Source organism: Coloeus monedula, assembly GCF_965178545.1.
Source record: "Coloeus monedula genome assembly, chromosome: 21".
NCBI classification, from domain to species: Eukaryota; Metazoa; Chordata; class Aves; order Passeriformes; family Corvidae; genus Coloeus; species Coloeus monedula.
Window position 1 is genome coordinate 6,128,347 of NC_138801.1, and position 21,374 is coordinate 6,149,720.

The following is a 21,374-nucleotide window of genomic DNA, read 5'->3' on the forward strand; positions in this document are numbered from 1 at the left end:
CAGCTTTAGGCCATGGTGTCCCAAACCACACGACCCCCCTATCCCCTTGTCTCCACCAGCATGAGGCAACCACTCGCTGGCCCCAGCCCTGGATCGTTGTCCTGGCAGCATCCCAGCTCTGGCCGGATGGTTGCATCCTTCCTGCCCGCCTGCCTCCCCGCAGTGCCCTGGGCTGTGCTGGTGGCTCGTGGCCCTCCGAGCACGGGCCTGACTGGTGAGTTTGGGTTTTTGTCTTGGGGAGTTTTGTTTTTTCCCTGCTGGCTTCCTTTCTCCACTTTGACTCCTTGGCCTCGTGGCCTTGGCTGACCCCAGTGCTGCCGCCCCTCCTGCCCTCCCAGCCCCCTGGCTCCGTGCCCAGCTCCCAGCAGCCCAAAAGTAAGCGGTGGGGGGCCCTGTTGGGGTTGCAGCTCTGCTGCCTCCTGCCCTCACTGTGGCTGGGTATACCCTGTCCCCAAGCTCCACCGCAGCCCCTCTGCTATGGCATTGTGCCTGGGTGATTCTGTGGGGTGCTGGGGAACCCCCTCATCCCCTGTCCCCCATGCCAGCACCCCCAACTGCTCTGTCTGTTGGGGTCCTGTGACTCACCACCATGGGGGGTTACCCACCCACTCCCCCAGCCACAAGGACACCCAGCCTGGTGGCCGGGCTCATCTGGGTGTCCCCAGCACATTCGTTATCCTCTGGGGTCAGGGCTGAGAAGTGGCACTGATGGCAGTGAGTGTCCAGGCACAGCAGGACAGGGAGCACCCCACTCCAGGGCATCGTGCCAGCACAAACCATCACAGTGCAGCCACTGCATACCCCAAAAAACCCTGACAGCCAACAGAAACAAGGAAATGCCAAGGCATGAAAGTGGTGGAAATCCCCATCCCAAATCCGGTCGCCTCCAGCCCCTGGCAGCCAGCGGGAGAGCTGAGAGGAAGGGACGCATGTGCAGGACACGACTCAGACTTCTCTGTGTGTCTGGACACACACCCAGAGCACGAGGGGGTTCAGCAATCGGGACAGAATGAGGGTGGCTGGGACTGGCTGGAGGATGCAGGAGCAGGCTCCCTGCAGGCCACAGACTGGGAAGCCAGGGCAAGCGGCTGGGATGCTCCCTCCCTTCCTCTGAGCGCAGCATCCCACTGCCCCGGTGGGATAAACACCCGCTTCCTGCCCTTAATCAGCTCCAGAGGGGCAGGGGGGGACAGAGGGTGAGAAAAAAAAAACCCTCTGGAAAGAAAAACTCATTTCCTGCAACAGAAGAAAAAGATAAAGTCTGGATTCATTAAAGTGAACTTTACTGGGGAGAGACGGGAAAGAGCCAAACACAATGTCCTTGAAATTTCCTCCGCGTGGCTCTGTCCACGAAAACAGGATAAAGCCGCTTCCGCTGTCTCTGCTGGAGTGCACTGGGGGGAGTGGGGCCAAGGGTTTGGTTACAGGCAGTCGAGGTGGGTGCAGACCTGCTGGAAAACCTCCTCCACGGAGCCCTCGGCATTGAGCTGGGTACAGAGGGGTTAGCTGAGGGACTCGCTCGAGGACTCTCATCCGAGAGCAACTGGAGCTCCTCCAAGGAGGCATTTTGGCCATGGGTGAAGAGACCAGGGCTCATTTACAGCAAAGGGGTGCAGGCCATCCTTGGAGGGGGTCGTGGTGGGAATGAGAGGGCTCAAGCCCACCCCAAACTAGGCAGGATTGAGTTTTCCTGCTTCCCTCGTCATCCCCATCCATCACTTCCCCTCCCCTGGGACACAAGCCCCAAGGTGTAGGGCTGGAGGGCGCTGGCATCAGCCACATTCCTGCTTACCTGGCGGACGATGCCTCTGCTCTTGTAGAAGGCAATGACAGGCTCAGTGGCCTTGTAGTAGGTCTCCAAACGCTTCTTGATGGTCTCCTCGTTGTCATCCACCCTCCCGCTTGTCTCACCTCGCTTCAGCAGGCGTTTCACCATTGTGTCCTTCCCCGCATCCACGTAGAGCAGCAGTGTGGGGGGGGCGATCTGTGGACAGAGGGGACACACTTGTCACCACACTGAGTTGGTGTGGGTCTGATTTGGTTTGGGATGGTAGAGGTCCCCACACCATCTTCTGTCTCCCTCCGCATTGGTCTGGGGGCACCAGGACACTGTTCCAGTGGTCTCTAGGGCCATGTAGGAGGCAAAGGGACACTGTGGCCAAGCCCTGGCTCCCTGCCATCACCATCATGTCAGCACTGTTGTCACGCACTATCAGCCTGAGGACACCCTGGTCCCTCTCACTGTGCTCTGGGCACAGGCTGTCCCTGAGGCAGGGGGACCTGCTGCCCAGCTTAGACCCTTCTGGGATGTGATCTTCGCTGGGATGGAGAGGCCAGGCTGCTGCTGGATTGAGTCCCTGTTCTATGCTGGTGTGTGGCATGGCCCAGCATAGCACAGCACGGTGCCAGCTCTCACCTTCTTTTCAAACTCCTCTCCCTGCTTCACCTCGCGGGGGTAGCCATCGATCAGGAAGCCCTTGGACACGTCTGCTTTGGCCACCATGGCATCCCGCAGCATGTCCAGCACAGTGTCCTGGAGAGGGGAGGACAGAGCTTCTAGGGCTGATATTGGACAACGACTCCCACCCAGCATTCCCAATCCCTGCTGCAAACCCTACCCTGGGACAGCAGGGCCAGAAATGCCTGAGCCATGTGCCAAGCATTACTGTAGTATCTGGTGTCCCCACTTCCACCCCTGCACACCCCACCATGTGGCAGCTGGTGGCTGGTGAGGACTCACCAGGGGCACCAGCTCTCCTTTCTCCATGATGGCCTTCAGCTTCTTGCCCCGATCTGAGCCCGAGCTGACCTCTGCCCGCAGCAGGTCCCCCGTGGAGAGGTGGGTGTAGCCATACTTCTGCACGATCTTCTCACACTGTGTCCCTTTCCCTGAGCCAGGGCCACCTGCAAGGCACATGTGTGCCCCAAGCCATAGGTAAGGAGAGGGAGGGGTACTTGGGAGCAGCAGCACAGACACACAGGAGTCCTCAGAACTTGGTGACATGTTGGTTGGTCTCCCGAAGCCAAGCACCAGGTGGATGGACAGAGCTTCTCCAGAGGTTGCCAAGTGCTTGGGGGTGGCATGGGCTGCTGGGAATTGGCATGTGGGCACCACACCCTGATGGCACCCAGGGCATCACTGCCCTGGGCACCACTGTCCCATTGGCACCAGGGCATCCCCACCCCCATCTGGGATGTCCCTGTCCCAGTAGCTCCCAGGGTTGCTGGGAGTAGACCCCTGTCATTGCTGCCAGATGGCACCCAGGGCACCACCACTCTATCCAGGACCCAGGACATCACTGTTCTATTGGCACCTGGCCATCACCACTGCCTGATGGCACCCAGGACATCACCACACCCTGATGACACCCAGGGCATCACCAACCAAGGTTTTATCACTTTACCTCCCAGGGGTTTGTTGTCACATCAACCCCCAGTGGTTTACTGTCACCAGACACCTCTCTGGTGTCAGCATACTCCTGGTATACACCTCTCCTGGTCCCAGCATACCCCATGTGGCCTCGAAGAGCCAAGCTGGAGCCATGGCCATCCTGCAGTGCCTGGGAATAGCCCAGTCTCAGCCTCCACCCCTGTCTCCCCAGCCTAGAGGTACAGGGAAAAGGCCTGGGCTGACCCCACCAGTGACAGGACCTGGACACAGACTTACCCACCACAAAGATGATTTTGTGCTGCTTGAGCTTTTCTGGAGGAGAGAAAGGAAAAAAATAATTATCAAAAGCCTAAAGGTCCATCGCGGAGTGAGGTGTCCCCAGGGGGTGCCAGATCCAGGGCAGGCATCCCTGGGGATGGAGGGGACCGATCCCAGAGTCCTGGGGGAAGATGGAGAGGGAAGCAGACGCGTGTCCTGGTCACCTGGGCAGGCTGAGATGTCTGGACACATCTGAGCACAAAGACCCCATGGCACCTCGGCCATGGGGCTGGAATCCCACTACCACGTGGTGTCCCAGAGGTAGTCATTGTCCACGACTCCACCGCAGGCAGGGACTGGCCTCATCCATCCCTGTGGCCGGCATGTCACCCCGGCAGGCTAACAGGGGTTGTGGCAGGCTTGGCTTGGCACGGCCACCTTGAGCACCTGGCACAACCCCAGCAGTCTCTGGACCCCAGCATCGGTCCCTGGACCTGGTGGCCAACGTGCAAGTGGCACCGGCCACCCCATCCCCAGCACCCTGGCACAGGGTTCTCACCACCTGTGGGATCTGTGCACCAGCCGTGGGGTGGGGTGATGCCAGGGTGTGATGCCGCAGGGGGAAGCAGAGCTAAGAATAAAGTTGAGCTGCTCTGGGGCCACTTTCCCATCTCCTGATTACAGCTGGATGAAATTTCAACTCCTTGGCACCCAGCACTCCCCAGGGCTGGGGATGGAGCCAAGTGGCTGGCAGGGACCAATGGGATGTGGGGTGTGTGTGGGGGCTGGAGGGACACGGGGGATGGACAGAAGAGAGAGAGGCAAGGACATGGGGGAGGGGTGGAGGGGAGGAATGCAAAGAGGACCAGGGGCTGCACGTAATGGGGACAAATGCAGGGGGGACAGAGGGGACAGAGGAAGAGAGGGAAGGGGAACGCAGAAGGGGTGGATGCAGGGGGGACCAAGGGGGTACAGAGGGAATGGATGCTGTGGGGATGAAGTGGATTAATTCCAGGGGGGATTGATGCAGGCAACCAAGGGAATGGATACAAGGGAGACAGGGAGATGCAGACGGATCACTCACCTGCCGACATGCTGCCGTGGTCTAGGCACAGAAGCACTTAAGGCTGCAAGGGAAGAGCAGGATAAACAACTCAGCACATCAGTGACACACGGGTCACCAAGTGTCTGGGGAGAGAAAGGGTCTCCCTTTTTGGCTCCAAGGGCAGGCTGGGGAGGTGGGACGGAAGACACAACTCCTGGCTTCTCCCTGAAATAGGGAGCTGAGGATCTCTGCTTCTGCGGCCATCACTCACCTGGCTCCCAGCAGTCACCCTCTGCATCCGGCTGCGGTAAGGGCATCCCCGTGCCGGGTGACGCGTGGTGACGTTGCCGGCATCCTCCCCTGCCCTGCCCACATCCCAATGCCTGGGGTGCTGCCCAACAGCCGGAAACCCGCTCGGGATGCCCGGTGCCACCAGGACACCAAGGGATGATGGCACCCCCAGCTCCCCACGGGCTGGTTTGAGCGGGGTGTCCTAAGGAGGGTGTTGCAGCACCCCACTGCACCCCCAGGACTTCGGGGGGGTGTTTGGCCACCCCGCCTGCCCACACCCAGCCCCGCAGCACACGACCTGCTTGGCCACAGTGCGTCACCCCAAACCGGCTGGACGAGGAGCAGGGATGGGGCATTCTGTGACCAGAGGAGCCGGTGGCCGCTGACAGGTCGTGTTACAACCTCGAAAGGGCAGAGGCTAAGAATGGCCGGACTGAAACCGGCACCGGGTCACGTCCCACCAGCGCTGCGGGTGGGAGATGCCTGAGGGTCCTGAGATGGCCCCGACGAGGTTTGGGGGGTGCAGGACCCCCGGGTTCCTAACTGTAGGGACGCTGAGACCCAAGACAGCTGGCACCACTCTTGGTGGGGCGATGAGACGCTACGGGCAGCCCCGGCTCTCAGTGCGGGCTGGGCGCCTGATCCAGTGTGGTGCCGGTCCCATGGGTGCAGGGTGAGGGTGATGTGGAGGTGACTGGTCCAGAGGAGACGGGGGGGGGGCGCTGACCCGCTCGGGTCGGGGCTGGGGAGGGGGCTGGGTGGGGGGGTGCAGGGTGGCCTTGTGACTCCCCAGCCAAGGCCGTTGCGGGCTGCACCCGGGGGTGCCCCCGGCAATCTCACCTCACCGCCAGCTCCAACCCACCCCTCCCATCCCACCGGCATCCAGCCCCCCGCAGCCCCTCCCTGGGGCCGGATTCCCCGGAGCGGGCTGCTCCAGCACCGCTGCAGTGCCCCCGCCACCCCTCGCAAGCGCCAAGCAAAGGCTCCCCGGGCTCCTGCACTGCCCCGGGCCCGGGCCCCGCGGGGGTCCCGCACTGACCTGGACCGGCCGCCGCCCGCGCCGTGCCCGCCGGTACCGCTATTTATAGAGCACGGCGGCGCGCGGGGCACGCCGGGAGCGCGCGGCACCGGCAGCGCGAGCGGGCGGCGCGGGGCGACGGGGAGGGAGAACGGGGAGAGAACGGGGAGAGAACGGGGGGAGAACGGGGGGGAGAACGGGGGGATAACGGGGGGGGAACGGGGGGGAAAACGGGGGGAGAACGGGGGGGGAAAACGGGGAGAGAACGGGGGGAGAACGGGGAGAGAACGGGGGGGAGAACGGGGGGAGAACGGGGAGAGAACGGGGGGGAGAACGGGGGGAGAACGGGGGGAGAACGGGGGGAGAACGGGGGGGGGAGAACGGGGAGAGAACGGGGAGAGAACGGGGAGGAAAACGGGGGGAAAACGGGGGGAGAACGGGGAGAGAACGGGGGGGAGAACGGGGGGATAACGGGGGGACAACGGGGGGGTCAACGAGTGGAGAACGGGGGGCAACGGGTGGAGAACGGGGAGAGAACGGGGGGGAGAATGGGGGGGACAACGGGGGGGACAACGGGGGGACAACGGAGGGACAACGGAGGGACAACAGACGGACAACGAGGGGGACACGGCGGGGCCGCGGCCGCCCGCGCGTGCAGGGGTGGGGAGGACGCGGTTAACCCCGGCACGGCTCGGGGGCGCGGGTCCGCCTTCAGTGGGAGCCCTCACCCTGCCGGGTCTGGGGTCTCCGGGGCTCCCCGCGCCTCCGCCCCCAGCTCCTCGGAGGAGAACGCTCTTCTCATCACTGTCTGCATGTCGCCTCCCCTTTTCTGCCCCCATTCCGTTCTCATGTCGCCATTCCTATCCCTGATTCTCATCCCTGTCCCTAATGTCCCCATTCCTGTCCCCATTCCGGTCCCATCCCATCCCTACTGTCACCATCCTTGTCCCGAATGTCCTTATGTCCCCATCCCATCCCCATGTCCCTATGCCCCCACCCCCAGCTTGCACACCCCTCCCCCCCAGCTCCAGGGGTGTAAAACCCCGGGGCTGTTGTAGCCTTGTTAAGATCTGATTAGTGAGAGATGCCGTATGCCAAAGCCAATAGTACAGATTTTATTTAACAATAAAATGAGGTAGAGAAAGAGAAAGAAGTAGAAAAGGGGTGGGGGAGAGAGAGACATCGGTCAAGCAGAAGATTGTCACCACCCGTGGATCGCTCAGCATCCTTTTAGTCCTTCACCCTGGTCTTCATGGTAGTGGGGATCCCGAGGTTGTTGAAAACTTTTCACTATCTCTACCTTTTTGCAAATGAAGGCATTAATGCTCATTGGCTACGTAATTCCCTTATTCCATTGGTTAAATTATTCCCTCTCTTCTAATGCTAATTAATCCCATGTTCAGTCTTTGTCTTCGAGTAGACTGTGATCCCCCTCCTGCCAGAATTACCTTTCACCCAGCTGGAGCTGATTCCACCAGTTACTGGGTTGGCTTTTCCTCATTATCAGTGACACATTCTTCTCGCCCAGTTTTGTTTACCATCCCCTAATCTGAAATAATGCTTGGACAATAGTACCACCTTTATCTTATCTCAAATTCCTTTTACGATGCCTTAACTTACACAGAAGTCTCAGGCATTTTAGGCAGGGGGAAGAGGGCCTTCGGTGGCTGCAGATGCTGTCTATCCCATAACTTGGGGTGACCAGTGATGTGTGTATGAGCAGTTGCCCCTCCACAGCTTGCCACCGTGGGAACCCTTGTCTGGATGTGTTACCCAGCATGTGCCAGACCAGGCCTAGAGCCAGTGTCATCATCCTGCTCCCTTCTGTGCCCATCTCACAGCAAAGTTCTGTGGCAACAGACTTTGAGACAGGCAATTGTGATCTCCAAGTCCTTGTACTTACCTGCCCTTCCCTCCTCCTCTGTGGCTGCAGAGACCCTGTCCCAAGACCCTGTGACCCCAAGGCACCTGGCTGGGAGTGACACAAGCTGGGGAGGTCTCAGCTGCCACCTGCACTGTGGAGGTGGCTCAGAGCTGGAGTCAGCCAGGGACTGGACATGGATCCCACCTGGACATGCTGGTCACCCTGCCAGACCCAGGGACAGCACTGCTGTGGGCTGGGGATCACTGCCAGCATCCCCAAAAACCCATCCAGAGCCAGGGCTCAAGGCAACAGACTGCAGCAATATTTATTCCTGTACAAACCATTACAAAACATGGGCACCCCACTGCTTGCTTCCCCCAGCACCAAGCCCCCCAAAACCCCAGCCACAGCCAGAGGGAAACGGAGAAATGGATTCCTGCTAAGGCTCAGGACCCAAACATGCCATATTTAGTTGTTTTTCCCAAATTAACGTCTCTGCTGCTGAGAAATTAATAACAAAGTCCTGTCCCAGCCACAGGGTGCCAAGAGGCATCACTACCCCCCATTACCTGACCAGTTTTTAATTGTTTATAAGCAGCTGCTGGCCCTTCGTTACCACTAAAGAGCAGTCCCTGCTTGTTCCTTTGTCCAGGAAACCCAAGTACAAACCCCAGGTTTAGAAGCGGGGAGAAAAAAAGCCAAAACCCCCAAAAAGCTCCCCAAAATTCCATCTTTCAGTTAGAAAAGGTTTTGGCAGTGTGGGGAGCAGCAGTGCTGGGAGAGGCTAGTGTTTTTGGGGTGCTGGGGCAGGGAGGGTGGCAATGTCACCCCCACAGGGCCCCACAAAAAACTGTGGGGTTCTGCTGAGAGAAGGATGACTGAGGACTGGGATGAGGGGGCTGGGGACGGCAGAGGGGGGCTGAGCTCCAAGAGGGGGTTTCCCAACCCAGAAGGTTGGGGGAAACAGTCTCTGTGGTGACCCCAGAAGTGATGCAACCCAAAACTGAGCTGAGAGGACCTGGAACCCCCTTGTAGGCTCCCAGGGGCTGCAATCTGCATGGACTAGGATGGGGCAGGATATCATGCCCCAGTACCCTGCACATGGAGCGGGGGACACCCCAATCTTTACATTCACTACCTGGCCCCCAAAAACCAGCTCAAAACCCAACACATCCCAGGTGCAAGGAGCCACCATGCACAACAGCAGTGGTCCTGTGGGAGGCAGGTGGTGGCACCCTGATGCCTGGCCCCCACTGCTCCCAGGAGGATGCAGGGGAACCCCCATCCATCCCAGATCCAGGGGTCTGCCCAGCAGGCATGAGGCAGCCCCTAGGTCCAGGTGGGGTGGGAGAAGGTGATGTTGTAGAGGTTGGCCCAGCTGGCAAAGACCCTCTTCTCAGTGATAAAGCGGTGGTGATTGCCCCTGCGGCTCCGCTCGTTGTGGATGTAGGTCGTGCACTCATCGGGGCCCTTCGGCTCGTAGTAGTGGTAGGGCAGGCGGCGAGGTGGGGGACGGCGGCTGCAGTGGGGAAAGAAACATTGGGTGAGCCCCATGGTGGGGTCATGTGCTGGGGTGGGGGCTTGGGGGTCTCCTTACCCGCAGTAGCTGGGTGGCACCATGCCATAGACGTGGACAGCGTCACACAGCTCCACCGCGATCACCATGGTGAACCAGCCGGTGCTGAGCCATGAGCGAGACTTCTCCCTGGAGAGGAAAGACAGCAGGAAGGATGACAGGGGCGAGGTGATGTGGATAATGGACCCTGTCAGTGTCCCCAGCCTGCCTCAGGGACCCCCCAGCTCAATGCTGCGGCCCATGAAGCAGCTCCAAGAGTCAGCTCTGTCTTGGGAACCTGGAGAAAGGGGGACACAACACAGGAGGTGGCTTTGAGGTACCTGTCCTTCCCTGTCTCACCCCGAAACAGGTCATCAAACTGCTTCATGCGGCCGGGGGAGACAACGTAGGCTGTCATGTTGGGGAAGGAGGTGCAGACGCGCTGGATGATCTTCAGGAGACTCTTCTGCATCTTGGTGGGCGGCCCCCAGAAGATGAAGATGGTCTCTGGGGTCTTGTTGACAAACTCCTGGGGCCGCTTGAGGACACGGTAGAGGCTAGAATGAGCCACCACACGGAAGCTGGTCTTGTTGCCCACATCAGCATTGTAGCCTGTGGTGGGAGCGTCGTTCATGCGGATGGTGCACTCAGCCCCGTCGATGACTGTGCCCAGGTGGGTGCCCAGGAGGTGGCTGGAGCTGGTGACAATGACGCATTGGTGGCAGCGGGCAGTCAGGGTCTGGTGATGACAAGTGCCGTGGGCAGGTGACTTTTGGTGTCACCATGGACAGGGTATTACTGTCCCCTGCAGAGCCACTGTCCTCTGCCAGCAGAGAGACAGACCCTGTGTCACCGCCGAGGCCGGGCCCTGCTGCCCAGCTCGTACCTTGTTCCCGCAGACTGGCAGGTACCCGCTTTTCACGCCCCACTTCTTGAGGTCGGGGGGCCGGCGGGCTCTGCCCCGCAGGCGGCTGTAGGGGAAGACCTCGTTCCCGTTGCCAGAGCTGTAGATGATCAGCAACATGATCAGGGCAAAGAGGACCCCCAGGGCGGCGGCACGCTGGCTCTGCAGGCGGGGGGAGAGCGTCAGCTGCTGCCCCCACCCCACGGCTGTTGGCATCCACCCCACTCCCACGGCATCTCCAGCAGGATGCCTGCTGTCCCCAGGGAGATTCTCTTGGCACTCACCGTGCTGCCACTCATGTCTCTGTGCCGGCCTCAGCACACAGTGATTGCCGGCGTCCTGCGAGCACCTGCAAGGCACACGGTCATCCCCAGCCTGGCCCATCATCCCCAGGCTGCCAGGCTGGTGGGGGTACAGGATCAGGTGTACACGGGATAAATCTCCAGGTCCCCCTCTGAAGAGGAGAACAATCCCCCGGAATCAATGAGGGGAAAAGAAATGCTGCGGGCAGAGGCTGGGCAGACTCCAGGATCCCCACATTAAGCTGGTCTCCAGGGAGGATTATCCTCCCCTCGTGGGGATGAAACCACTCAAACCGCAGGGTTAGGGGGGGTCAACCTGCTGCTTGTGCCGTGAAATTCCATTAAAACCACCACCACAGCAGTCTTGGAACAAGAGGGAATGCAAAGAAGTGAGGCCTGCCCCAGTCAGTGCATGCATGGGCGGGCTTGCATCCAGCAGACCTGCAGGGACCTCTCCAGCCCTGGGACCCACTCTAACCTCCACTTAAAGCGGGTTGACCCAGTTTAGTTTTGGGAGCCCTGGTTAGTGAGCCGCAGCCATTCCTGCAGCTCTCCAAGCAAGTGGAAATTTAAAACCACTGAAGCTTCTTTACTAATTGTCACAAGGAAAATTATGCAACAGCCTGAGATCAACCCCTGGGGGGAGCTGACACCTCGAAACGCTCTCAGGGCTAGAGGTGGTGCCAGAAGGTACCAGCCTGCCCGGGGAGCCCAGGCCATGGCCGGACGTGGTGCTGCTGGGGGGCTTCGTCGTGCAAGGGCTGGGGACGCTGTGGGACCCCCACTCCCGGACCCCACTTCGCTCCCTCCATGACTCTCGGGCCATGAGGGACCCCACGGAGGGGACCCGAGGGCGGGACCCCGCGGCCTTACCTGGCGGGGGCTCTCATGGGGAGACCGTCACCTCCTGCGCCCCGCGGGCGGCGGGTGCTGCCCGGCCCCTGCGGCGGGCTCGGCCATGGCACCGGGACTCACGCTGCCGCTCTACGGGAAAATGCTGCTTCAGACGCGGCCCCCTTCCTCCGCCGGGGGTCCCCCAGCCGCGGATGCGAGCCCTTCCGCCCCCCGGGAAGGAAAAACCCACCCGGCCCCGGGTGCGAACCTGCCGCCACTCCTACGTGCGAGTCCTCCCTCGCCCCTGGGAACATCCCCCCACCCCCGGCAGCGGCCGCAGCGACACGGGAGAGAGCCGGACCCTTCCTACCCCTCTATCTCCCGTACACCGGCCCCGGGGGCCGCTCCCCCGCCCGGCCACGGCGCGTTCCGCCCCTGCACCGGCCGAACGGGCCCGGCGTGGCCGCGCGAGCTCCACCGACCGTTCCGCCCCGCAGTGCGCCCCGATACCGCTGCCGCTGCCGCTACCGCTACCGATATCGCTGCCGCTACCAATACCGCTGCCGCTACCGCTGCCGCTACCGATATCGCTGCCGCTACCGATATCGCTGCCGACACAGATCGCGCCGCTGCCGCCGCCCAGGCCGGGTCCTAGTGCCGCCCTCACGGGATGCGGGGCACCGCCGGGTCCTACTGCCGCCCTCCAGGGATCGGGAGGGCCGCCGGTCCTAGTGCCGCCGGGACGGCCGCCGGGAAAGGCCGGGACTAATCCCCCGGTCCCCGAGGGCACCGGTGCGGGCAGCGCTGCCCGGCTGTGCCAGGAGCAGCACGCCGTGCCCGAGCCGCTGCCGGGCGCAGCGCATCGCTGGGATGCCGGTCTCCCCCGCGGGGGCCGGGAGCTCAGGGCCCTGCGCTGGGGGGCTTCGTGGCGCAGCTGGCAGGGACCTGCATCCGTGACGCCTGTCCACAGGGATTCTGGCTCCTCTGTGCCGGTGATGCCTTGCCCTGCGTAGGGCTGTGGCAGCTCCCGCAGTTCCTGGACCACTCGCTCCTCACTGCACCCCAGGATGCCTGCCCATCCTCTCACCCTCGGCCCCAGATACCACCGGACCCATCCAAACATGTGGCATCTGTTTACATGTTCAAAGAGCTGCTGTGGGCTCAGGGCCACACGTGCCCATGGCATGTCCCATCTCTCCAGGAACATGGGAGCTGCCAGTGTCCTGTGACAGCCCAGCAGCACTGAGCCCTGTGGGACTGAGGATCACCCCAGACCCAGCACCCATCCTGCACAGATGCAGCTGCTGGTTCCTAAATAACCTCAACTGCTTTCAGCACCCTCTTCCATGTTTAGGCTCAGCTCTACCCCATTGTCACCTCCCCCTCTTATTTATAGCCTGGCAGCCTGTGACAAGCTGCTGAGTATCCTCATTCCCTGTCCTGTCCTGCAGCCACAAGGGGCACAGCAAGGGGCACTATTGAGTTAAAATCAATTTTAATAGGCACATTTACTTTGGTCTGAATCCAAGGACACTTGTGACAAGGCAACTCGGAGCCCCTAGGGCCCGTGTGGCTTCAGGGCTTCCCAGCTGAGGGGATGCAGGCACCAAATAGCAGAAGGCAGAGCCTGGATCCAGCTGCCTGCACCTCACACCCAGCACTGTCCAGAGGGCACAAGTGGAGCAAGGACCACAGTAGAACTTTGTCCCTGTGAGAAGCACCAGCTTGTGGCCCATGCCCTGCTGGAGTCCAGCAGCATGTCTAATCCTGCATTAAATACTCCTCCTAGTAGAGTGGGTGGAGAACTGGGTCTCCCTGGGTCCATCCAAGCAGGTGTTTGGAGCTGATGGGGCTCTGTGGGTCCAGCTCATGCGCCCCATGTACCAACACGAGGGTTCCCAGCCCATCCACCAGCTGGGGAAACAGGCACTGCTGCTGCAGAGATGGAGACTCCCCGCTCCAGGGCTTAGCAAAAGGTGTCCAACGTGGCACTGGCAGAGCTGAGACGTGTTGCTGCAGGATGACAGCTGCCCTGCTGCCGAGGTTCTGGCTGCCCCACCCCACAGCTGGCGCCCTACTCGCCTACCCAGGATGAGTGGTTGAAGACAATGTTCTTCCTCTTGGCCCAGCGAGAGAAGATGGCTTTCTCAGTGATGAAGCGGTGCCCTGCATGGTGAGCAAGCTCGTGCATCAGGTACATCTTGCACTCGTCCAGCTTACCCTTCTCAAAGTAGTGGTACGGCACGCTGGAGTGGTTCTTCTCCCTGGCAGGAGGGGACAGGGTGAGTGTGGGACTTGGGGGGACACCAGACCACCCCACACCTGCCCCTGCCACCTCCCACACACCTGCAGTAGCTGTCACTGACCATGCCGAATACATGGATTTGCTCGCACAGCTCCATGGCCAGGATCATGGTGAACCAGCCTGTGCTCAGGAAGGAGCCGGATTTCAACCTGCAAAGCATCTTGGTCACACAGGAGTGGGTGGCACTGCTGCTGGCCTGGCCACACTACAGAGGGGACAGGTGGTACGTCAGGGGGACCTGACAGGGCTCCTCAGGAGCCAGCAGTACCTGTTCTTCCCTGTCTCATTCTGGAAGACGTCATCACAGTATGTCATCTTCTCCTCAGTCAGGGTGTAGATCTGCAGCTGGGGGTACTTTTCCATCACCTTGAGCAGTGCCTGGTAGGTTGGGCCCACCTTCTCCCTGTTCAACTTCTTTGCTGGCCCCCAGATGAAGTAGAGGGTCTCCTGGGACTGTTGGAAGAAGTAGGGCTGGTTCCTCAGCAGCAGCGGAACACTGGTGTGTGAGACCACCCGGATAGTGCTGCGTGTCCCCACGTCCCGCTCGTAGCCGGCGGTGGGGGCATGGTTCATGCGCACAACACACTCCTGCCGGTCGATGGCCTCTCCTAGCTGCGAGCCCAGCATCTGCCCCGAGCTGGAGACAATGGCACAGTGGCGGCACAGCACTCGCTCCAGCGGCTGTAGGGAGATGGCACCATCAGCTCCTCCTTCCCTCCCGCAGCAGCCGGATACACCACAGCCCCTGCCTGCCCTTCCCAAAGGACAGGAAAACTGAGGCACAGGTGGGCTGAGCTGCCCCACCAGCCCCAGTGCAGCCCCACCCTCACGCACCTTCCCGTCGGGAACGCGGCTGTACCCCTGGAAGCTGCGGATGCTGGATGTAGTGGGGCTGTCCCGCAGCCCCAGGCCCGGGCAGCAAGGCTGCACGCGGGCTTTGGAGCACAGCAGGATGTACAGCACCGCCACCACCACTGCGCACACCAGCGTTAGGAAGAGCTGGACCTAGAAGCAGAGGAGGGGAAGTTCTCCGGGCCTGTCCACGTGCACCGGCCCCGCGCCAGAGGCCGGTGGCTCCCGTGGCCATGAGGGAACTGCCCCTCGGAGGGTGTTGGGGTGTGTTGGGGGGAGTGGTGCGAGGTGCTGGCCCCGGCTCACTTCCGCCAGCGGCGATGCCCGCACGCCCTACGGACTCCGTACCGCCCGCGGGCACCGGCAGCAGTCGGGCTCAGCCCTCTCCAGCACCGCTTTTGGGGCGAGAAGCCCCCCGATGGTGGCGGGCTCCCACCGGCCCTCGCCCCCTGCCCCGCCGGGTACTCACCAGCGTCTTCATCCTCGGGGGGCTGGCGAATCACCGGGGGGATCCGGGGGTCACCGGCAGGGTGGAGGCTCGCACCCTGCAAGCGGAGCGGGCTCAGCGGCGGCACCCCGGGGTGAGCTCGCCCAGCGGGATCCCCCCCATCCCCCAACACCCGGGATTCCCCCCCACGCCTCGTGCCGGGACCTCCCCGAGGCCATTACCGGGATCCCCCCACGCATCCTCATTCCCACGACTCCCCGGGGTCCCCCCATGTGTCCAGTTCCCCCCGTGGCTCCGCGGGTGCCGCCCCGCCCGGCAGCGGTGGGGGCCGGGATGCCCCCCGGCGCAGAGTCCGCCGTTCCCGGTGCCGGCCCCACTCACCGAGCCGTAAACCCCCAGGGCCGCCGGCGGCAGGTCCTGCTCCCCGCCCGGAGTGGGGCTGGCGGGGCGCGGAGGGGCGGAGCCGAGCAGGCACTGCCGGGACCGGCACCGCGATCGCCTCCGGCTACCCCGCCCCGCGATCCGGCTCCTCGGGGGACGCGCCCGCCCGTGCCCGTGGGCTCATTCCCGGCGTACCGGGACCGACCCCGGCACACCCCTCGTGTGTCCCGATACCGATCCCCGCCTCGCTTCCTACCGCGTGCGTCGGTAGCGACCCCATGACTCTTCCCCCACTCTTGCTCTGCCCTCTCAGGCTCCCCTCCCGCCCGGGGGTTCCAGCAGCCTTCCTGTTCCCGGTGCTCTCTCACCCCCGTGCACCACCAGCTCCCGATGAGCCCAGGGACACCACAAGGATCCGCAATGGCTCAGGAGTGGGACCGGGGCAGGTGAGACCCTCGGTACCCCAGACCCCATCCAGTGGCCCCATCACCTGCAGCCGCTCCTGCCAGGGTCAAGTCACAGGGCACCCATGAGAAGCGTCCCCAGAGGGAGCTGCCTGCTGGCCCACGACAGGGTCATTGGACTTTAATTTCTCCCCTTGGTGACAAGGAAACACGAGATGCAACCTTGAAACCAGTCCCAGAAATTGCCCTGAACAGGCCTGGAACCAAAGGGAGAAGTGACAGGGTTTCCACTGGACTCCTGCACAGGAAACAAGGCCAGAGGGGGAAGTCACATCTGGAGCTGCTCAGTCACCACTGAATTCATCCCCCCTTCACCTCCTTCTGCCCCAGCCCAAATCCACCCTTGTGGGGTGGGCTGAGCCCTGACCAGAAGGTGAGCAGCAGGGAAGGGCAGCAAGGGGTTCAACAGCTCAGCATGGCCTGGCAGCCTCTGCAAGAGCTGGAAACAAACCTACAGCCAGAGCCTCATCTCTGGACCCTCCACTGGCTCCTGCAGCCAGGTTCAGCTCAGCACCTGTGGCTGTTGGTGTGCCCCCAGCCACCAGGATCACCCCCAGGCAGGATGGGAGACCGTGGGACATGCTGCTGGCAGGAAGTTCACAGTACATGCAAGAAAGGTCAGAGTGCCCCAGATCTGCCCTCCACAGGCAGGGTACAGCAGCCCTAAGCACGGCAGAGCCAGCACGAAGTTGGGCTAGGTTCTCTATGGTGCTTTCCTGCCTGACCTCACTGGCAGGACCTTCTCAGCAAGATGCCATGCACTCCCAGGGCCATGCAGCTGAACCCACACTGGCAGGCCTGTGGCACCCCTTGGCATGGGCAGAGGACAGGGAGCGAGACCTTACAGACCTTTATTGAGGGTGATCCTGCTCGCTGTGGTCCAGGGGAGCTGCCAGGAGAGGAAACCTCATGGGGGAAGGACACTGCCACCACACCTGCTTGCTCAGCCCCAGCCTGGCTGGCACACGGAGCCTTGCCCAGGGCAGGAATCCAGCCAGGACTGACAGCTGTGATGGGAACCACACCCAACACTTCCTTGTGATCCAGGACATCTCCTCACCACCCTCTCAGCTGGGTGAGTGCATGGTGGGACGCAGAGGGCAGCACTGTCCCTGCACCCTCTGCACACCCAGCCTCGTGGGAGTCCCTCTTCAGAAAGGCAAGAGCCCCCAGCACTGTGATTAGCCCTTCCAGAAGCAAATGGAGAAGGCAAACGTGTCCTTTCCAAGCCCAAAGTCTTATTTCTTTCCTCTCAGACTTGAATCAAAAACCCCCACAAACTGTATGTAAACTTTTTAAAAAATTCCCAGATGGAACAAACTACTAAGCAGAGCCAGAGCTGAGGGGAAGGAGTGCCCAGAGAGTGGGCTGGGCAGCTGCAGCTGGGGAGCAGGTCCCTCAGCAGGGGCTCTGGTCCCTCACTTGATGAGCCTTGGATGAATCCTGCTTCTCTTTGGTCAGTGACTTGTAAACTACATTTAGTCTCTGCAGGAGGGAACGTGGAGCAACTCAGTGCTGGGCACCTTGGAGGAGATGTCTGCCTGGAGCTGCAGGAAAAGTCTTTTCCTGGCTATGATGCTGCAGCGTGGGCACCTCCTCATCTCCTCAGCTGGGCCTTCAGTCTGATTTCTTGGCAGGTTTCCTGCTCTTCCACATGATGAAAATTATAAAAACACCTGCCATGAGAGAGAGAACAGGTTCAGCTAGGAAACTTTTAATTCCAGGCACTCCTTAAGCACCTGGTAATGAGGAAAAGAATGTCAGCAGAGAGAGCAAGAAAATTCTGCTGCCCAGAGGCTCAAACAGCCAAAGTCACACACAAACACAGCCCCAAGTCCTGTGCCAGGCTAAGCTGCAGCAGTAACCACAGAGTGTCACAGGTGTCACACATTAGCTAAACTCCTAGCAACCCTCTTCTCTCTCCCCAATTTAGAAGTTTCTAATTAGAACAACAGAAGTAACTCTCACCTATAAATAGCAGCAGCAGCAGCCCAGCCACCACAGGGATGATAACTGCATATTCCCGAGGCAGGAAATACTGGTGGATCCCATGGTCACTGTCGATGAAGGGCTGCAAGGACAGAGAGGGGTGTTGGCAGGTGGACACAACACCTCGAGGTGCAGCCTCGAGGTTTTGGGAGAAATATCTGGTGTGAGCTGGCTAAAAAAAAGGTGCCCAGACCTGCACGTGGCTCAGCTGCAGAAACCAGTGAAGGCTGGGCAGTGAAGGTTTTGGTGTTCACTGGACAATGAGGGGTGGCTACTGGGGATGGCACAGGGTCCCACAACCCCGGGGGCTCGGGATGGGAGGAGCTGCTGGTGCAGAACACAGCAGATCCCTGTCTCTCTGCCCTGCAAAAGGGAGCAGCTGACACCAGCTCTGTTCCATGGTTATCCCACCAGGATAACCATGTGGAGGCCAGTGGAAGGCTCTGGATACTAGGGAGCAGTGTGAGAATTCCCACACAGCAGCAAATACTCCTACAGCTCTGGGAATGCCAGGAGCACAGACATGGATCAGGCAGCAGAGGGAGCAGACGCAAGAGGGGAATTCAAAATCCTTGAAATTAGAGGGGAAACTGACCGGAGTTCAGACATTAGCCCAAGGCTGAACCTGGCCTCTCACACCTGGAAAGCTCATGGGGAGAAGTTTCTTTCCAGGGAGAAAATCACTAACGACCCCAGTTGATGTGCCCCCAGAAATGGGCAGCCTCACAATCACTTTTCCAGAGCTCTGCATTCCCTAAACTCTTGTCCTTCCTACCAGGCTCCAGGTTTGTTAAGATTTGTCTCTTGCTATGTTTCCCTCTGTCATCTCCCACCAGAACCAGGAATCTGGCGGATGCAACTGTGGACATTGATGACTACACCTCCATCGGGGCCAGGCTTCAGCTCTTCCCAATAGCTCATCCAGCCCTAGTTGGGTCAGCACGTGTCGGAACAGCAGGTGGGCACCACGATCAATGTTTGGTCTTGCCCAGGCAAGGCCAGGAACACCCAGATGGGACAAGGACTGGGCCAGCGCACAGAGGAAGATCTGCCCTGAAATTTCTAACGCAGCAGGCAAGAGTCCTTCGGCACACAGGCACATCATCACCTGAACAAAGGCCAGGGAAACACCTGAGTAAGGAATGACTGGGATTATACTGGCCAGAGGAAACCCGTACCAGTACGATGATCCAGAGCGTATAGTAAACAAAGAGGACGAGGCTGAAGGCGACCAAGCCAAACCCAACCAGCTGGTCCGTCGCTGTGGCCTGCGAAGGGAGAGACTGTCAGAGCAGGATCCTCACGGCCGTGCCTGCGCAGGAGCGGCTCAAGACACCTGCTCTGGGTTACACGGCCGCGCTACTGCGGGGCCGGGACACCGGTGGGGCCGGGAAAACCCGGGGCCGGGGCACCGCGTGGATAAGACAACTGCGGCGGGATAATCCAGCGTGGGCTGCCGGGCCCTTCCGCAGGAAGCTCCCTGAGCCAGTTCACACACCACATTCCAAGCACCGGGCCCGGTCTCTCCGCAGGGGCGGCAGCCAAGGAGCCTCGCCCGGGTTCCGGGCCGCGATTCAGCCCAAGCCCCCCCGTGCTACCGGGCCGAGCAGGGACCCTTCCTCCCCCCGCCACGGCGCCCCGGCCCGGGCTGGGCCCGCACTCACCATGGCGCCCCGGCCTCCTCCCCGCCGGCCCCGCCCTTCCGGCGCGGCCGCCAATTAGCGAGCGCTCCGCCGGCCCCGCCCCCGCAGCGGCCAATCGGCGAGGGGGGCGGGGCGCGCGGGAGGCCCCGCCCCGAGCAACGTCACCGCCTGGAGCCGCGAAACGGCCGGGACGGGAGCCGGGAGCGGGCGGGAGAGGGGCCGGGCACGGGCCGGGAGCGGAGCCGGGAGCGGAGCCGGGAGCGGAGCCGGGAGCAGGCGGGAGAGGGGGTGGGAGCGGGGCCGGGCACGGGGCGGGAGCGGGGCGGGAGCGCGGCCGGGAGCGGGGCCCCGCAACCCGTGAGAGATTGGTCGGCGCCGGCAGCGCTTCTGCGCCTGCCTTGTCTCAGCCGCAGGCCTGGGATCCTTTTTACAGCTCGGAGCTCCTGCTGCTCCAGTGCCGTTACCTTCGTGAACGGGGTACTCTGGTTGCATCTACCACCTGTGCCCGGGAACTATGGCGGTGACGTATCCTGATACGAATTCCATCCCCCGGGACACGGACATCCCACGCCTCAGCCGTTCCTCCAAACACACCCAGGGGGCAGCGGGAAGAAAGGGAAAAGCGAGAGGAAACGGCCAAGGAACAGACACCAGAGACAGAATCGGCTGCCTCCCCTTGCTGAAACAAGGGAAAGGGGAAGACCATGCTTGAGACTCAAAGGTGCACTGACCTTTGTGTGGCCGAGGCTTTGGGAAGGTGGAAAAGGCAAAAGCTGCTTCCTCCCATGGCTCCTGTTCCTGTCCAGCCCTGTCAGGCATCAGCAATGAGTATCTGGGTACTGAACTGGGCTCACCCTCTGTTAACAGGAGGGTGAGCCCGTGGTGGCCGAGGGGCTGCTCAGGCCCGAGCCCTGAGGATCCAGAGATACTCATTCCCTGGAGCCCTGCTGGGCTGTGGCCCCAGTCCCCCAGGGGAGCCTGGTGAGGTAGCCCCAGCAGGTGAGGCAGGTTAGGCCTACACTGGGACAGATGGGACAGAACACGGGACAGTGCTGGTGCCTCACACAGGTCACCTTTCTCTGGGATTGCTGCTGCCCCGGGACTGGTGCTGTGCTGCCAGCTGCCCTCTCCACCCCTTCTCCATCTCCAGTGAATCTCCGCTCTCAGCCATAAAAGCAATCCTAGGAGGTAAATCCAAACTCTATTTCAGGCCTGAGCATGCCCGTCTCGCCCTCCTGCTTCCTCAGCAGATATTTAAAACAAGAAACAGAGCAAGAAGAATCAGTGTGAAGTACCAAAAAACCTTTATTTTTTTCCCCCAAACCATAACAACATTTGACATTATATTGATTTTCTCATGTATTTGTTATTTCTCTACGTTAGGAACCAGATACAGAAAATACAAACACAATCTGTTGAATCAAAGACGGCACAGCATTCCGTTAGAAAAAGAACCAAAAAAACTAGAGGAGCAAGATAGAAATGGTGAAAAATAGTCATTCCCTCCAGCCCAAACTCTCCAAGAATCATCATCAAAATAGAGCAGAGGAAGTAGCTTCTCTTTCTAAACGCACTTCTGCTTTAAGACAAAAGTTAGATTTATATTTAGATTTTTCAAAGTAAAAAAATGTTAAACTATCTTTCAAACAAATTTGGAAGTTTGCATAGACCCATTCCCTTTCCAAAAATATCAGCCATCTCTCTATAGAATCTGATACAAATCGAGTACGCCTCAGCCGAAGGTCACCAAGCTCAAGTCACATTCAAGAAAATAAAACATGATCTCCCCTTCCCTTCCCTCCCCCCACAAAAATATGGGCTCTACCGTTA

General features: G+C 60.7%; 4 protein-coding genes across 10 annotated transcripts; all 4 read right to left on the reverse strand.

Moving 5' to 3' along the window:
- Nucleotides 1-1,266: 1,266 nt before the first annotated feature.
- On the reverse strand, nucleotides 1,267-6,087 carry AK1 (adenylate kinase 1). The gene is made up of 7 exons (XM_082295302.1): nucleotides 6,025-6,087; nucleotides 4,734-4,776; nucleotides 3,668-3,703; nucleotides 2,741-2,904; nucleotides 2,417-2,533; nucleotides 1,793-1,984; nucleotides 1,267-1,487 (listed from the first exon to the last, which is right to left on the reverse strand). Exons 2-7 carry the CDS (start codon nucleotides 4,741-4,743, stop codon nucleotides 1,422-1,424), a joined length of 585 nt encoding a protein of 194 aa, XP_082151428.1. The 5' UTR covers nucleotides 4,744-4,776; nucleotides 6,025-6,087; the 3' UTR covers nucleotides 1,267-1,421.
- A 1,008-nt stretch (nucleotides 6,088-7,095) lies between these two features.
- Nucleotides 7,096-12,109, reverse strand: ST6GALNAC6 (ST6 N-acetylgalactosaminide alpha-2,6-sialyltransferase 6). Of its 7 annotated transcripts, none has more exons than XM_082295025.1 (7): nucleotides 12,063-12,109; nucleotides 11,502-11,612; nucleotides 10,611-10,675; nucleotides 10,309-10,488; nucleotides 9,764-10,161; nucleotides 9,465-9,572; nucleotides 7,096-9,386 (listed from the first exon to the last, which is right to left on the reverse strand). In XM_082295025.1, the coding sequence occupies exons 3-7, from the start codon at nucleotides 10,623-10,625 to the stop codon at nucleotides 9,197-9,199; spliced, it is 891 nt and encodes a 296-aa protein (XP_082151151.1). In that variant the 5' UTR covers nucleotides 10,626-10,675; nucleotides 11,502-11,612; nucleotides 12,063-12,109; the 3' UTR covers nucleotides 7,096-9,196. The 7 variants fall into 7 exon arrangements, with proteins under 7 accessions (XP_082151151.1, XP_082151149.1, XP_082151146.1 ...); XM_082295023.1 differs by having other exon boundaries at nucleotides 12,045-12,104; XM_082295020.1 differs by having other exon boundaries at nucleotides 11,945-12,089.
- An 865-nt stretch (nucleotides 12,110-12,974) lies between these two features.
- Nucleotides 12,975-15,507, reverse strand: ST6GALNAC4 (ST6 N-acetylgalactosaminide alpha-2,6-sialyltransferase 4). The gene is made up of 6 exons (XM_082295210.1): nucleotides 15,449-15,507; nucleotides 15,089-15,164; nucleotides 14,602-14,772; nucleotides 14,036-14,448; nucleotides 13,809-13,916; nucleotides 12,975-13,726 (listed from the first exon to the last, which is right to left on the reverse strand). The coding sequence occupies exons 2-6, from the start codon at nucleotides 15,098-15,100 to the stop codon at nucleotides 13,537-13,539; spliced, it is 894 nt and encodes a 297-aa protein (XP_082151336.1). The 5' UTR covers nucleotides 15,101-15,164; nucleotides 15,449-15,507; the 3' UTR covers nucleotides 12,975-13,536.
- Nucleotides 15,508-16,482: 975 nt separating this feature from the next.
- On the reverse strand, nucleotides 16,483-19,594 carry DPM2 (dolichyl-phosphate mannosyltransferase subunit 2, regulatory). The gene is made up of 4 exons (XM_082295387.1): nucleotides 19,566-19,594; nucleotides 19,080-19,169; nucleotides 17,881-17,983; nucleotides 16,483-17,588 (listed from the first exon to the last, which is right to left on the reverse strand). Exons 1-4 carry the CDS (start codon nucleotides 19,566-19,568, stop codon nucleotides 17,530-17,532), a joined length of 255 nt encoding a protein of 84 aa, XP_082151513.1. The 5' UTR covers nucleotides 19,569-19,594; the 3' UTR covers nucleotides 16,483-17,529.
- Between the last annotated feature and the right edge of the window lie 1,780 nt (nucleotides 19,595-21,374).

Coding starts and splice junctions, on each gene's coding strand:
- AK1 (XM_082295302.1), bottom strand. Junction 2,905..3,667: donor CAAAATCATCTTTGTGGTGG/GTAAGTCTGTGT, acceptor TGTGCCTTGCAG/GTGGCCCTGGCTCAGGGAAA. Junction 1,985..2,416: donor GAGAGGAGTTTGAAAAGAAG/GTGAGAGCTGGC, acceptor CTCTGTCCACAG/ATCGCCCCCCCCACACTGCT.
- ST6GALNAC6 (XM_082295025.1), bottom strand. Junction 9,573..9,763: donor GGTGAGACAGGGAAGGACAG/GTACCTCAAAGC, acceptor TTTCCTCTCCAG/GGAGAAGTCTCGCTCATGGC. Junction 9,387..9,464: donor GTGCCACCCAGCTACTGCGG/GTAAGGAGACCC, acceptor TCCCCACTGCAG/CCGCCGTCCCCCACCTCGCC.
- DPM2 (XM_082295387.1), bottom strand. Junction 17,984..19,079: donor CGCTCTGGATCATCGTACTG/GTACGGGTTTCC, acceptor CTGTCCTTGCAG/CCCTTCATCGACAGTGACCA. Junction 17,589..17,880: donor GCTGCTGCTGCTATTTATAG/GTGAGAGTTACT, acceptor CTCTCATGGCAG/GTGTTTTTATAATTTTCATC.
- ST6GALNAC4 (XM_082295210.1), bottom strand. Junction 14,449..14,601: donor GCCGCGTTCCCGACGGGAAG/GTGCGTGAGGGT, acceptor ATCTCCCTACAG/CCGCTGGAGCGAGTGCTGTG. Junction 13,727..13,808: donor GTCAGTGACAGCTACTGCAG/GTGTGTGGGAGG, acceptor CCCTCCTGCCAG/GGAGAAGAACCACTCCAGCG.